The following is a 12,079-nucleotide window of genomic DNA, read 5'->3' as shown; positions in this document are numbered from 1 at the left end:
CAAATCTGGATACAAGTTTTCATCAATCGCTTTTTATTTTTAAGCTTCGAATAAGGAAATCATTATTTGTTCGGTTGTGTCATTCGAAGTCAAATGCAAAATAAGCTCAGGTGGAACCCGTTGGTCTTCACTGAATCATACTCGTACAATGACACTTTTCGTATCAGCGGAATCTTTGACCTATTGGTTGGTACTATAGACCTTTTCCTTTTGGGCGTCACAAAAAACTTAAAATTTCAGTTACTGGACAACAATTTCTGAACTAAATATTTTCCTATATCCTAATTCATATTACACAAAACAATTTTTTTTTTTTTTTCATGAAGTAACTATAAGTCATACTTCAGTATATTTTCAAACCTACCTTTTTCTTACCATTTCAATCAAATTAAATTCTTTTTCAAATTTTTTTTTTAAATTAAATTCTTTTATTTAACTAAGTTAACTTTATTAAGATCTTATTTTGGTTAATTACAAAAATGTCCATAAATGGCAAATAAATTGATCGTTCTCGTCTTTAATGTTTAAAAAAAAAATTCAAATTAGCGGATGTGCTCTTTCATATGAAAAAAAAAATAAATATTTAACACAAAAGAGCAAAATGTAAACTCTACTCGATTTAGTAGTGCACTTAATTAAAACTAACAACAATACACGGTCACATTTCTCTGGCTTTTTTTTTTTTTTTTTTTTTTGTGCTATCCTAGTGTTAATTACAACAATTACAGAGATTACGCAATATCCTTCATGTATTCAGTTCAATTCTTTTTATCAGTTCTTTAGTCTCAAATATGGCAGACTAATTTGACGCACATAAACACTGCGCTCAGTTTGCACCGGAGGAGGACATTTCACTGTTAAAATGCCATCTGAGGAGAGCTCAGAACGTACATCATTTGGATAGTAGCCACGTGGTAAGACAAAACGTTTCACAATATGCCGCCCAACAAAATTATCACCATCACGTCGTTTATCATGTTTCGCCTCCACAACCACAGTATCGCCCACTGTCTTTACTTGTATTTCACATGGCTTAAAAGGATGCACATCCATATTGGCTTCGAAACCGTCTTTGTTAACAATTACACGACTGAGGTCAGGTGAAGAGTTGTAGCGAGCCAAACGCTTCCAGTATGGTAAATCCCAATCAACCATATCCCAGTCACGCCACAGGCGACGTCGATAATCCCAATAATCCCAATCGTTTAGTGCGGTAGATGCAGGTACAACGGCCATTGTGGGTATATAAGATGTAGGATGTATAAACAAAATTATCGACAAACAAGCAGAGCTACACACTCAAGGATGTTTGAAGATATTCGCTTTTTGTATTGGTTCTTTTAAGATTTCGATTTGAGTCTCGCTTGCACGCACAAATGCTTTACAGTCTATTTGCGTTTTTTTTATTTTCGTTTCATTAGAATTTTATTTCTTTTTTAACTTTTTTAGTTCGTCAAGATCTTGTTTCGAACTTTCTAATTGAAATAAATTGCATAGTTTTCACTGTCCATAATATTTGCGCTTAAGCCTTTGCTCACTCCCGGGGGTACGGATGAATACGTCCGAACACGATTTCCGCGCTGTGCAAATAAACTTGGTTTAGGTTGGGCGCAAGCTTTTTATAGATTTTTTTTGTTGAGTTGGTTTGATTAAGTGAAGCTGGCGTTAAGCGAAACAGTTGCAGTTGAAGTTGTATGTGTATTGGTTTTAATGTGTATATACTATTTTTTTATTATTCCAATGCTTTTATTTTTGTTGTGAATGTCGATAAAAGGCGTGAAAATAATTATTATTAAATAAAAAGTTAAATTGAGTGTGTTTACCTAAGCGATGAAATGAACTTGATCTAGATAGAATATACTACATATATGTACAAGTCATAGTATCGGATATTGTCAGATGCGTAGAAGAGCACCTCATCTCGGCTGCTGGTTATAAATAAAACTACTTATGACTAAAGTTTGGCTACTTATCTTAGAGTATTTTTGAAAAAAGATCTGTTTCAAAATTCGGTTGAAAATTCTATACCACCAAACAAGATCGGCTGAAACATTTCACAGAAAATGACGCTAACTCTGCACTTGATATTAGTTTAATCCAAAAGACAGCTCTCAGAAAATTAAGAGGGGCCTTTGGCTTTATTGAGTGTGAGTATGTGTTTTTCCGCGAAGGCATTTTGGATAGGCAAGCCCTAAACCGGTGGGATGTGAAGGGGCGGGAGGGGGGCGGCACATTAATTGTTGTGTGGAACGATTAAAACAACACGACATCACAGTGTGTGTCAACAAATCGAACATCGCAAGAGTGTAGGTCCAAATCCCACTCCCTGAACAAAAGCCTTCGAAGAGATAAACAGGGAATAATCGAAAGAGATGTCGCCCTGAACGCCTTGATTGTGCTTTATTAAAATTTTTCCCAAAATATCTATTGAATTAAAAGTTGCTCTTAAATGATTTTATACAGTAAGGAATAGGGCACACCGCGATTAAATCCTGACCAGTTAGGTATTTCTTATCACCCTAACCCCTATTTTCAGTAAGGGCTCGCCGTGTATGAATTTTACGACAGCGGCGTTCTGATAAGCCTGCGGATAACCATCCAGCAGAATTTGTCCAGAGCGCAAGCCAACAGTACAGTGTAACTAGGGTCAAGCCATTTAGAAGGCTCTTGAAAAATATTAAGCATGGATCGCCACCCTGAAGTAATGCGAAAGCGTTCCCAAACCAACAAATTAAAATCTGTAGCGCTGATAGCTCAAACATTTTCATCGCAGCTTTTGAATGCGTGAATATGGTTCTAGTAATGCAGATACATACCTGACATTAAAGTATGGTTAGCGACTTCTGCATTGTTATCACAGTACCTCGATCTCAGAATCGTTGCCCTAGGTTTACCTACGAAGCATCCGCTCATCATTTTGGGTTTTGTAGTATGTGATGTGCAAACATTTTTCTTCCATAGTAGTTTGGTATCAAATGTTACACACAGTAAGAAACGACTGAAATACACAATGATTGTCAGCAGAATTTAAAGGTTCTTCAACCCAATTGTCAACCTCTCATACCCAATACGAATCCAGTTTCTCTAGCGGCCGAGACTGTGACGACCCTTAGTTCCATGGACTAGGTCGGGCTTGTCCTTAAAGTCAAAGGACCATCAATATCGATAACACTCCCCAAAACCTTCACTCTCCTTCGTTACAACAACAGCAAGATCTCATCTAAGCCAATTTTCGTGATGGGCCTGAGGTATCTTGTTCTAGAGATGAGAATGATGGCCGTTTTATGTGCGTTGATTTTAAGTCGCACTTTGGTGCACAATTTATTTATAAATCGTAATGCCCTTTATGTTCCAATCGAGATTCCGGATATTAAAGTGAGCAGAAGAGCTTCCATCTACAATATTTTAGGGGTTTGGACTTCTTTCTCAAGCGGTGTACTAACGGGATGTAACGATATTCACTACAGTGTGTTTATTTGGTTAGTTCGAACTGACCAGTCCATAACGGTCCTTCATATACTTAATGTAGCCATAGCATTACCAGAAGCTTACTCGACTACCAAACTGAACCGCTCCATCAAAAACGAGGGCCCAGGTTAGCATATAACTCGATCCCTTGAAAATTACTAAACCTCTGGCTGTTGTTGCAACGATAGGAACACTCCCCGAAGGCCTTAGGGAGTGTTATCGATGTTGATTTTTAAACCACTTCTACGTGCTGCTTCAAAATCGATATTGGTGTAAACTTTACAAAAAATGTTCCCGGTGTTTATAGTTTATATCTTCTTAATGGCTTTTTCAACGAAATCCTTAATTTGCAGAAGCCTTAGGAATATTCATTGACCTCTACATACTGGCGACAGAGGTAGTCAAAGAAAATGTAATTATAAGCTGTACGAGCTTCATGCAGACATCAACATAGTCAACCGGCCATGGTATACTCACGAAAGAAGATGCTACGGCCCAGAAAGTATTATTATCCGGATCCGCCTACCGAAGCAAAAGAAGAAACAGATCGGACTTCTTTGGAAGGATAGATTTTAAAACAAGTTAAGCTCAACTGGTGAATTTAATTGGCGCCAGACTCCGTAACAAGGAAGCAACTCGTACCGAGGACCAACCATCAAAGCGATATTTTTAATTTGTAAATTTATTTTTTTTTTTTTGCACATAGCACAGCACAGCTTTTATTTTATTTATATACTTCTTTTTCATTTGAAAAATAATCATAAATAATAAAAATAAAGCGGATGCCAATAAAATTGCGTGGGATTAATTATTTGGCTTCTAAAGCGCCCCATTTAATAATTTCAAAAGCTACTGTCGGGCATGAATAGCAATTTTTTTTTTTTCAATACAAAGAGAAAAACTCATTTGTCTTTCCCGTTGCTAAATAAAATAAAAGCAATAAAAAAACACTAACATTTTTCTTGTTGTTGACACAAAAGATCGCGCAGTCAGATTTAAAATCAATTTACACATTGAAAATAAAGGACAAATTGTCGATATGCATAACACAATTCATTCATTCATTTATGTATATACATATGTACATATGTGAGTAGCGTAAGTGTATGTACGTAGATTGAAAAAAATATATAACAACTTAAAAAATCATTTACAATACAAATTAACGCACTTACATGCCAGCAATGCCATTAACACGATTAAAAATCAATTTATTTAATATGGAGCATTTCTAAGATACTTTTTTTTTTGTAAACTTGTCTCCTGTACAAATATCTATTTCCACGTTCATTATTCTAAAATATCAGAAGCGCTTGTGAATACCCAGCAAGCATTTTTTGAAAATTTTGATCAAAAAATATTTAAATATCATACCCCAGGATAATTAAAAACGTTCAAATTTAAAATCATTTTCTGTTCGAAAATTAACGTATCGTCGGGAGAAAAATGTACCATAAATGTGTTTATTCTTGAATAATCATTTATGATTCCTATTTCGAAACGCTTTTTATTCATATATGATATCATTGTAAAATTGAGCTTTAATAGTTTTAGAGCAATATTTAACTGCTTTTCACAGTCATTTTCTGATCATATTCGTGAATATATTTTAATCGTTTTGGTTGAGATTTTTTTGAATCATTTTTGAATGCCATTATAATGCATTTATTCTTCATATCTCATTCAAAATAGGATACTACATAATAATCTTATTTCATCAGGCGAAGAAAGCATGCGAAAGTGAGCTATTCGAACCACAGCTAACTCGCAAACAAACTTGACCGATATACACCTGCGACTACAACATCCAACATCAGAATTATCGTCTGCATCTTAAAATACGGATACGATACGGGATGTTGAAGCCGTATCCAGGTATGTGAAGATAGTTTCACTTACCTGGGGTTCAAATAGCTCACAACCTATGTATTGTCCAATCATTATGTATTTTCTGGGAAGCTGAAGGGGAGAAATGGTTGGGGAAATCTTCGTTCACAAGCAGCATTACATTATTTTTGTCTTGAAGAATATCTTTTGCATAAATAATAAAATTTGTATACATATATTTTTTCTTAGCTTCATGATTGAAAAAATATGTGTATGGAAAAAAATAAAATTTTTAATGAAAATTAAAATTTCACCAAGTATAAAATTCATTATTCAGTCAACAAATATATTCATCAAAGATTCAGAAAGCTGAATGAAAAATTATTATAAATTGTTGATCACCTAAAGTAAACACATTTAATTCAAATATGATTCCAAAATGTGATTGAAAAACTATATTCAGTTTTTGATCATCAAAGGTAAGCATATTTGATTATTATTTTTGTTGGTTTTTATGAAATATTGAAATTTAGTCATTAAAGGACTTCAAAAATGATTCGAAAAAGTAATCGAAAAATGCTTTTTAGTTTTTCATCATCAAAAGTATTCATATTTGATTATTTCTTTTGCTCAGTTGTATGATAACTCATTATTTAGTCAGAAAGAGTAATCAAATTGTATTGATATGTAGGGAAATTCAAAATTGAATCACCTAAATGCTGAGTGGGTATTCATCCACCTCAAACAAACTTATTTGGATCTGATCCGCCTACGTGAAATTTTTGACGACACTTGCAAGTTTTCTTGTTGTTTTGCTTGTAATAATTCAACTGCAATTGCCATATCTGAAGTGATAATTAAATAATATTTATTCTAATTGTTTTTAAAATAGGTGTAGAACGATCGGAATTTTATTAAACTCTTTTTCTTGAATAAATTTTTTTTAGTTTAGAGATTTATTCTGCTTCTATCGGCATCGACTATAATTGAAGTGATAGATTATTTGATGTCAAATATTTTCCATAATAAAACAGTCGACTAAATACTGACTGCCCTAAACCGATGACTGCAAGGAAGTTAATTATATAGTTACTAGCTTTACCCGGCGTCCGTTGTAACGCCCGAGATCGAATAAATGTTGCGTTATTTTTTTTGTTTTGTTTGTTGATAATTTAGTTTGTTGTTATGTAAATTGAGTTGAATTATGTACGCATGTTTGGTGCAATTTTCTCTTAAAACATTTTATTATTGTATCTTATGGTAATGCAAGTGGGTACACAATATTTTTGGTTTTTTTCATTTGGTGCAAAGATAAAAAAATTCTTTGGGGTTCCAGCTCTAGAGCAAGCAACATATAGCGGGCCATGGGAAAAGTATGGACTCTCTAAATTTAAACCTGCAACAGTAAGCGATTGTCCTTGTGCTTTGTTGATTGTAATTTCAAAAGCAAGGCGTACAGGAAACTGCAAGAGCTTAAAATTGAATGGCAAATCTGTAGGCATCATTGGGATCCGTGGTATGAGCACATCTTCACCTTTGCTTTTACCGCTGATGATTGTTGCTTCGATTACATTCGGCACTAATTTCTTAATGCAAAGTCTGGTTCCATTGCACAATTTTGATGGGTCTAAATTCCGAAGAAGCATGACTGGTGAGCCAATTTTCAAAATTAATATATGCGCCGGCATTCCAGGTGGTTCTAAAGAGTTTAAAAATTCAATTGGATAATTCGCAATTTGATCTTCATCTGCAACTGTGTCGATCGATTTATATTTTGTCACTTCATCATTAACATGGTTTTGAATACGATCATTGATTTTGTTAACATGATCACTTTTGGGAGCTAAGATAGTTCGATCGGATAGCCAAAAAAAAAAAGATTTAAATTTAAAATTCTTAATTCTGAAATATGTAAAACCTTCGCCTTGATCGAAGGAACCTATAGCAAAAATTTTGTGATGATTGAAGTGTGGGAAATACGATTCCATAGGGAACGCACACACAGAATTTGATTTTTATAGAAGATGTAGATAGACTGAAGCTAAACACTTTTTTTAACGGCGGCACATTACTAAACGTCCAAAAGGTTTAACAGCCAAACTTACTTGTTGTTTTGCGGACATTTAGTCTTGTGCTCCAGAAGAAATCACAAGCTCTATATACAACAGCCAATGAATCGATTATGTTGAATGTCGAGAAGCTCGCGAGCCTTACGACTCATTCGAGATTCGAGATTCTCACGAGCCTTACGAGTAATTCGAGATTCGAGAATCTCGCGAGCCTTACGAGTAATTCGAGAATAGAGAATCTCGCCAGAAATCTCTTTATAGTAAGCTCTAATAACTATAGGCGCTATTCGTATAGAAGAAATAAAAAACACCCTTCGAATAGAAAATTGTCAAAAATCAATTCGAATTTGAGAGACCTATAACTTATACTTTGTAAGAATATGTAGAATTAGGGCTTCATTCTGTATTGCGAACGATAGCTCAGACGAACGATTCGCCTCCAAACGATTTCGTCTAGCAATGGCATTCTTTATCATTTTCATTTGGCCTTTGCGTTTCTTACTCTCTGAGGCGAAACGAACGTTCCTTTCGTAATAGAGAATGCGGCCCTTAATTTGGCTAGAAAGCTGAGTAGTTCAAAAAATTCAAAAAACTAAAAAAAAGTTCAAAATTTTCATAAAATTTTATAGGATTTTCGAACTTGTTTCGAAAATGTTTCTGAGATTGGTATGTATAGTCTCAGTTACGAAATTCATGGAGGCTTTTTCGTTCAATTAAAAAAAAATAATTATCTATTTCACGAAATTTCATAAAATTTGCCACTGCCATTTTTGCACTCGCTGCTGTATGTATATAAATTAGCGTAGGTAAGTATTTGAAAAAATCTATTGCTATTACATTACTTATCTCAGCGCAATGTCCATAAACAACTTTCTTTTCTTCCCACATTAATTTAATTAAATATGCGAAATATTGTAATAACAAATATGAAAATACCTAAAATAGTGAATGAAAATTGAAATGCGCATTGCAATCTTACTATTATCTAAACAAAGCTCAATGAAAATTCCTTAGCTATGCATGTACAATAAACAACGCCTACGATGCCCATTTGGAAAACAAATTTCTGATAGAAACAGCTACACGCGCCAATTGAACCGAGACGCTGATTTGGATTCCAAATATAGGAACAACAAAAACATTTCCCCATAAATACAACTCCGCCTAGGTTGATAAATTGGTTCTCGTGATGAATTTCCCAAGGTACTAGCATGAAACATCATTCATTGAAGCCAATATGTAACAGAAAATAAGTCAGAAGCTTGATGGAACCCTGTTAGAAAAAATGGAATAAACAAAATTGCAATTTCCAAGCTTTTCTTTTATTAAAACTTCTTCCCATTCCCGGGATCGAAGATTTTTGGAGCAAATACATTTTTTTAGAATGATTTGTTTTTTGTGGAATTTGTTTTGCTTTGGTTCCAGCACCATACAAAACTCACCAGCAGACACGAAGGTTCATTAGCTGTTATAAAGACTTATATACTATGCTCTTTGGGCACGGGATAATTATATTAGAAAAATTTTTTGTAAGTATAGATTTTGAATTAGATGAAGGAGTAGAGGAAGGAGAGTGGAAGGTTTAGAGGACTACGTGGAAAAATGACATTTCTATCCCTACAGTATGGTGATGTCTGAACGCTTCCTTATCCATACTATCCCAGCTGCCTTGGATAAAACTACTGTGCAGAATCAATAAAGTTGGTCGAGGGAAGCTAACCGCCTTCCACTTAATGCCGGATTATGACGCAGCAGACATTGCACGTTTTCCTCATTTTCAGTACATCTTCATCTGCAACTGTAATCGTAGGATACCTATCGTAGTGGCGTGAGTGCCTATCAAGCTCTACAATTACCGTCAATACCCCTGTGCCTAGGTACTCATGTGGGGTAGTGACGGTTTTGTGTTACCAAGCTTAGCCCTCTTAGAAAAAAAACACAAGTTCCGCGTCTTTGAATGCAGACACCACGTGATTTACTGCAGAGTTTGCTAACATTTTGCTTGATATGTGCCAAAATTGTAGGGTAGCCGAAGAAAAATCTCTAGTCCCAAGTCCCGTAAAAATATACCAACTCCCACTTCCTTCTTCGACGGGCTTATATTCATTTCGAAGTCTTTTTTGGCCAACTCGTCGGCGAACTTTTCGATATTGCAGTACCCAAGTGTCGATCAGAGATAAATATTGTACAGCGCAGCGACTGAAAGAAATCACCGTGGTTGGCTGAATGTGACGACTTCTCCGTCTAGCGTGCGTTAATATGAACCAATGAGCCTGTGCTTTATGCTGCAAGTAAGTATCAGTAGATGCCGCTGCATACTGTTAATGTCGACTTTGCAAACGTGCTCTGCTCGAACCTTCCAACGATATCTAGTATCATGTAATAGTACAAAAAACTATATTTTCGCTGTTAACTGTTGTGACAAGAACTGTGACTGCAATTATTTGTAAGTGTGATTTTGAAAAGCACATTGAATCATATTGCTCTCCTATCACTGCCAAGTCACATAAGTGAACGTCACAGATCATTTTTTGCTTTCAAAAATCACGAGGTCTAGCAACTCTATTGCACATGGATGTCGGTATATGGGCCAGAATGTCGAAAAAACTATCTATCCTGCTGATACCAATTATGTAGTCCGGAACCAATTCACTCTTCCATTGCCGAGCAAACCGGTTCACTTTACTTAGGTATAAAATAATAGGCTAGGGATAGAAAGGGTAGGCGGTAGCCCTCCTACCACTTTTCACAGGCTACGCCTATGTGGTTATCTATTATATACGTCTACGTCATCATCTTTAACAATTACACGGTCTTTAAAATGATGACAACAGAGTCAACCACAACAATTAGACCTCAATTAACAAAACCTCGAATATAACCAAAACTTGAAGGAGTGATGATTTGCATATTCATACAAACAAACACACACAGTAATACACACAAAACAATTACTCACCATATGGACATGTAACATAATTTTTTGTTTCCTTTTCATTTTACATGTCAAATTTCTTGTCGCTTTTCCACTTTCCAAATGGCAGCCACTTTCGTTGGTGGCAAATATTTTTGCTCTAAGCAGTCGAGGAAGAACATGTTCGGCCCATTTAAAATTGTAACAGATCGTTTTTATTTAATGTGGCTACCTCCCTTTGTCACCATCACAAATTAGTCATATCGATGACATATATTTACATAAGTACATACATACATACATATATACTTGCATATATATTTAAGTAAATGCCAAGAGCAATTGTCTAGCTGAGTAGCTTGCAAATGATTGTGGCTGAACGAAAATTGTGGCAACTTGCCAAAGCGGTAAATAATAAAAATTGAAGGTGGGATGTCACGGCATTAAAAAATTGGCCACAAAAAAAATGTTTAACAAAAAACTTCGAATAAATAAATAAACAAAAAATGTGTTGCGTGTACTTCGCGCGCCTATTAGTGCTGCCAGAGGTGCAAATCGCTAAAAAGCCCTTTTAAAGGGTGTTTCAGTATGGACAGCGAGTATTTCCTGTATTTCTTTGTACACTTCTTTAAATTTTACATCCCTATTGCTGATATATTGCAAAAATGTTTATCAAATGTTGTGACGTTGTAATTCGTTAAAAGGAAAACTTTCATTGTGCCCGTTTTTTTAGTGGAAGTTTAAACTATAGTTAAAGTTGACTAGAGTTTAACCCTGCCACTTCGGCCGCTTAAGCTGAGATAAGCAGCAAAATTTTATGTTATGGAACAAAGTGGCAAGGTTTAATTCTAATCAACTTTAACTATAGTTTAAACTCGCACTGAAAAACCGTTCGCCTAAAATTTTGATTGAGGCTTAACACATCCATTGAACTTCAATACTTACTCCTAATTTCTGTTCTTTTTCAGTTAATCCAGCCTCTACAGCATTGTTTCCACTAGTGATGTTACGGATGCGTGGTTATCGGAATCGGGATCAAAATCTGTAGTAATAAAACATAAAGATAAACATTTTCTTAATCATTGTTAAAGGCTGGGGGCTTACGACAAATGAGATTATCCTCCTTCAAAAGCCAGCGGCTGCTCATGAAATTTATGTATATCGCATTCATTTTACCCCCTCTCGTACTAAGCATTGCGAAGATAGCTGGATTATGACCATAGGCGATATATGCCAAAGCCAAACATAGTTTACAGTCACCTCTCTCGAGACTGATAGTCCCATCCTTAAGACAGAAATTTGACCGCCTCTACTACTCAGCTAAGTTTCATGGACAAGGACTACGTCCTCTTCGCTTCGTTTGAGGCGGAACAATAAGCTAACATAAGCTTCTTAGGGTTTCAAAAATTTATAGAATAATTTAACCATGGCGGAGCCGCCATCCATAGCAAAAAGCCCCTATGTTTGTGGTTGTTGTTTTAATAGAAGCCACTATGCACAAATTATCATCAAAGTGCCAAAAGCCCCTCTTTCGTCCTAGCCAGCATATTTTCCACACAAATTCCAGATCCCTCTGTCGAAGAAAGCGGTCTTCACGGAATCAGTGTAGTTATTCCGAAGGAACACATACCCCGAACCATAACAAAAGCTTCCTATACCCTGAGAATCCTCCGGTAATATGTCGGATGTCTGGGTTCCAGTACCCTACCAACTCGTTAATTTACTGCGGGTGTGAAGCTCCGGCAGAAATCCTCACCTGACCCCTCGATTGCAGAGGGAGATCGCTTCTGCCCACGGCTGC

General features: G+C 35.7%; 1 protein-coding gene across 1 annotated transcript; it reads right to left on the bottom strand.

The window, feature by feature from the left end:
• Positions 1-393: 393 nt before the first annotated feature.
• LOC137253395 (heat shock protein 27) lies at positions 394-1,599 on the bottom strand. Its single transcript, XM_067790227.1, has one exon. The coding sequence runs from the start codon at positions 1,234-1,236 to the stop codon at positions 772-774; it is 465 nt and encodes a 154-aa protein (XP_067646328.1). The 5' UTR covers positions 1,237-1,599; the 3' UTR covers positions 394-771.
• Positions 1,600-12,079: the final 10,480 nt, after the last annotated feature.

Source organism: Eurosta solidaginis, chromosome 5 (assembly GCF_040869045.1).
Source record: "Eurosta solidaginis isolate ZX-2024a chromosome 5, ASM4086904v1, whole genome shotgun sequence".
In the NCBI taxonomy this organism is placed as follows: domain Eukaryota; kingdom Metazoa; phylum Arthropoda; class Insecta; order Diptera; family Tephritidae; genus Eurosta; species Eurosta solidaginis.
This window is presented reverse-complemented; position numbering and strand designations above follow the sequence as displayed.

What these genes read in the sequence shown, in the direction of transcription:
- LOC137253395 (XM_067790227.1), bottom strand. Translation starts at nt 1,236, where the DNA reads ATGGCCGTTGTACCTGCATCTACCGCACTAAACGATTGGGATTATTGG.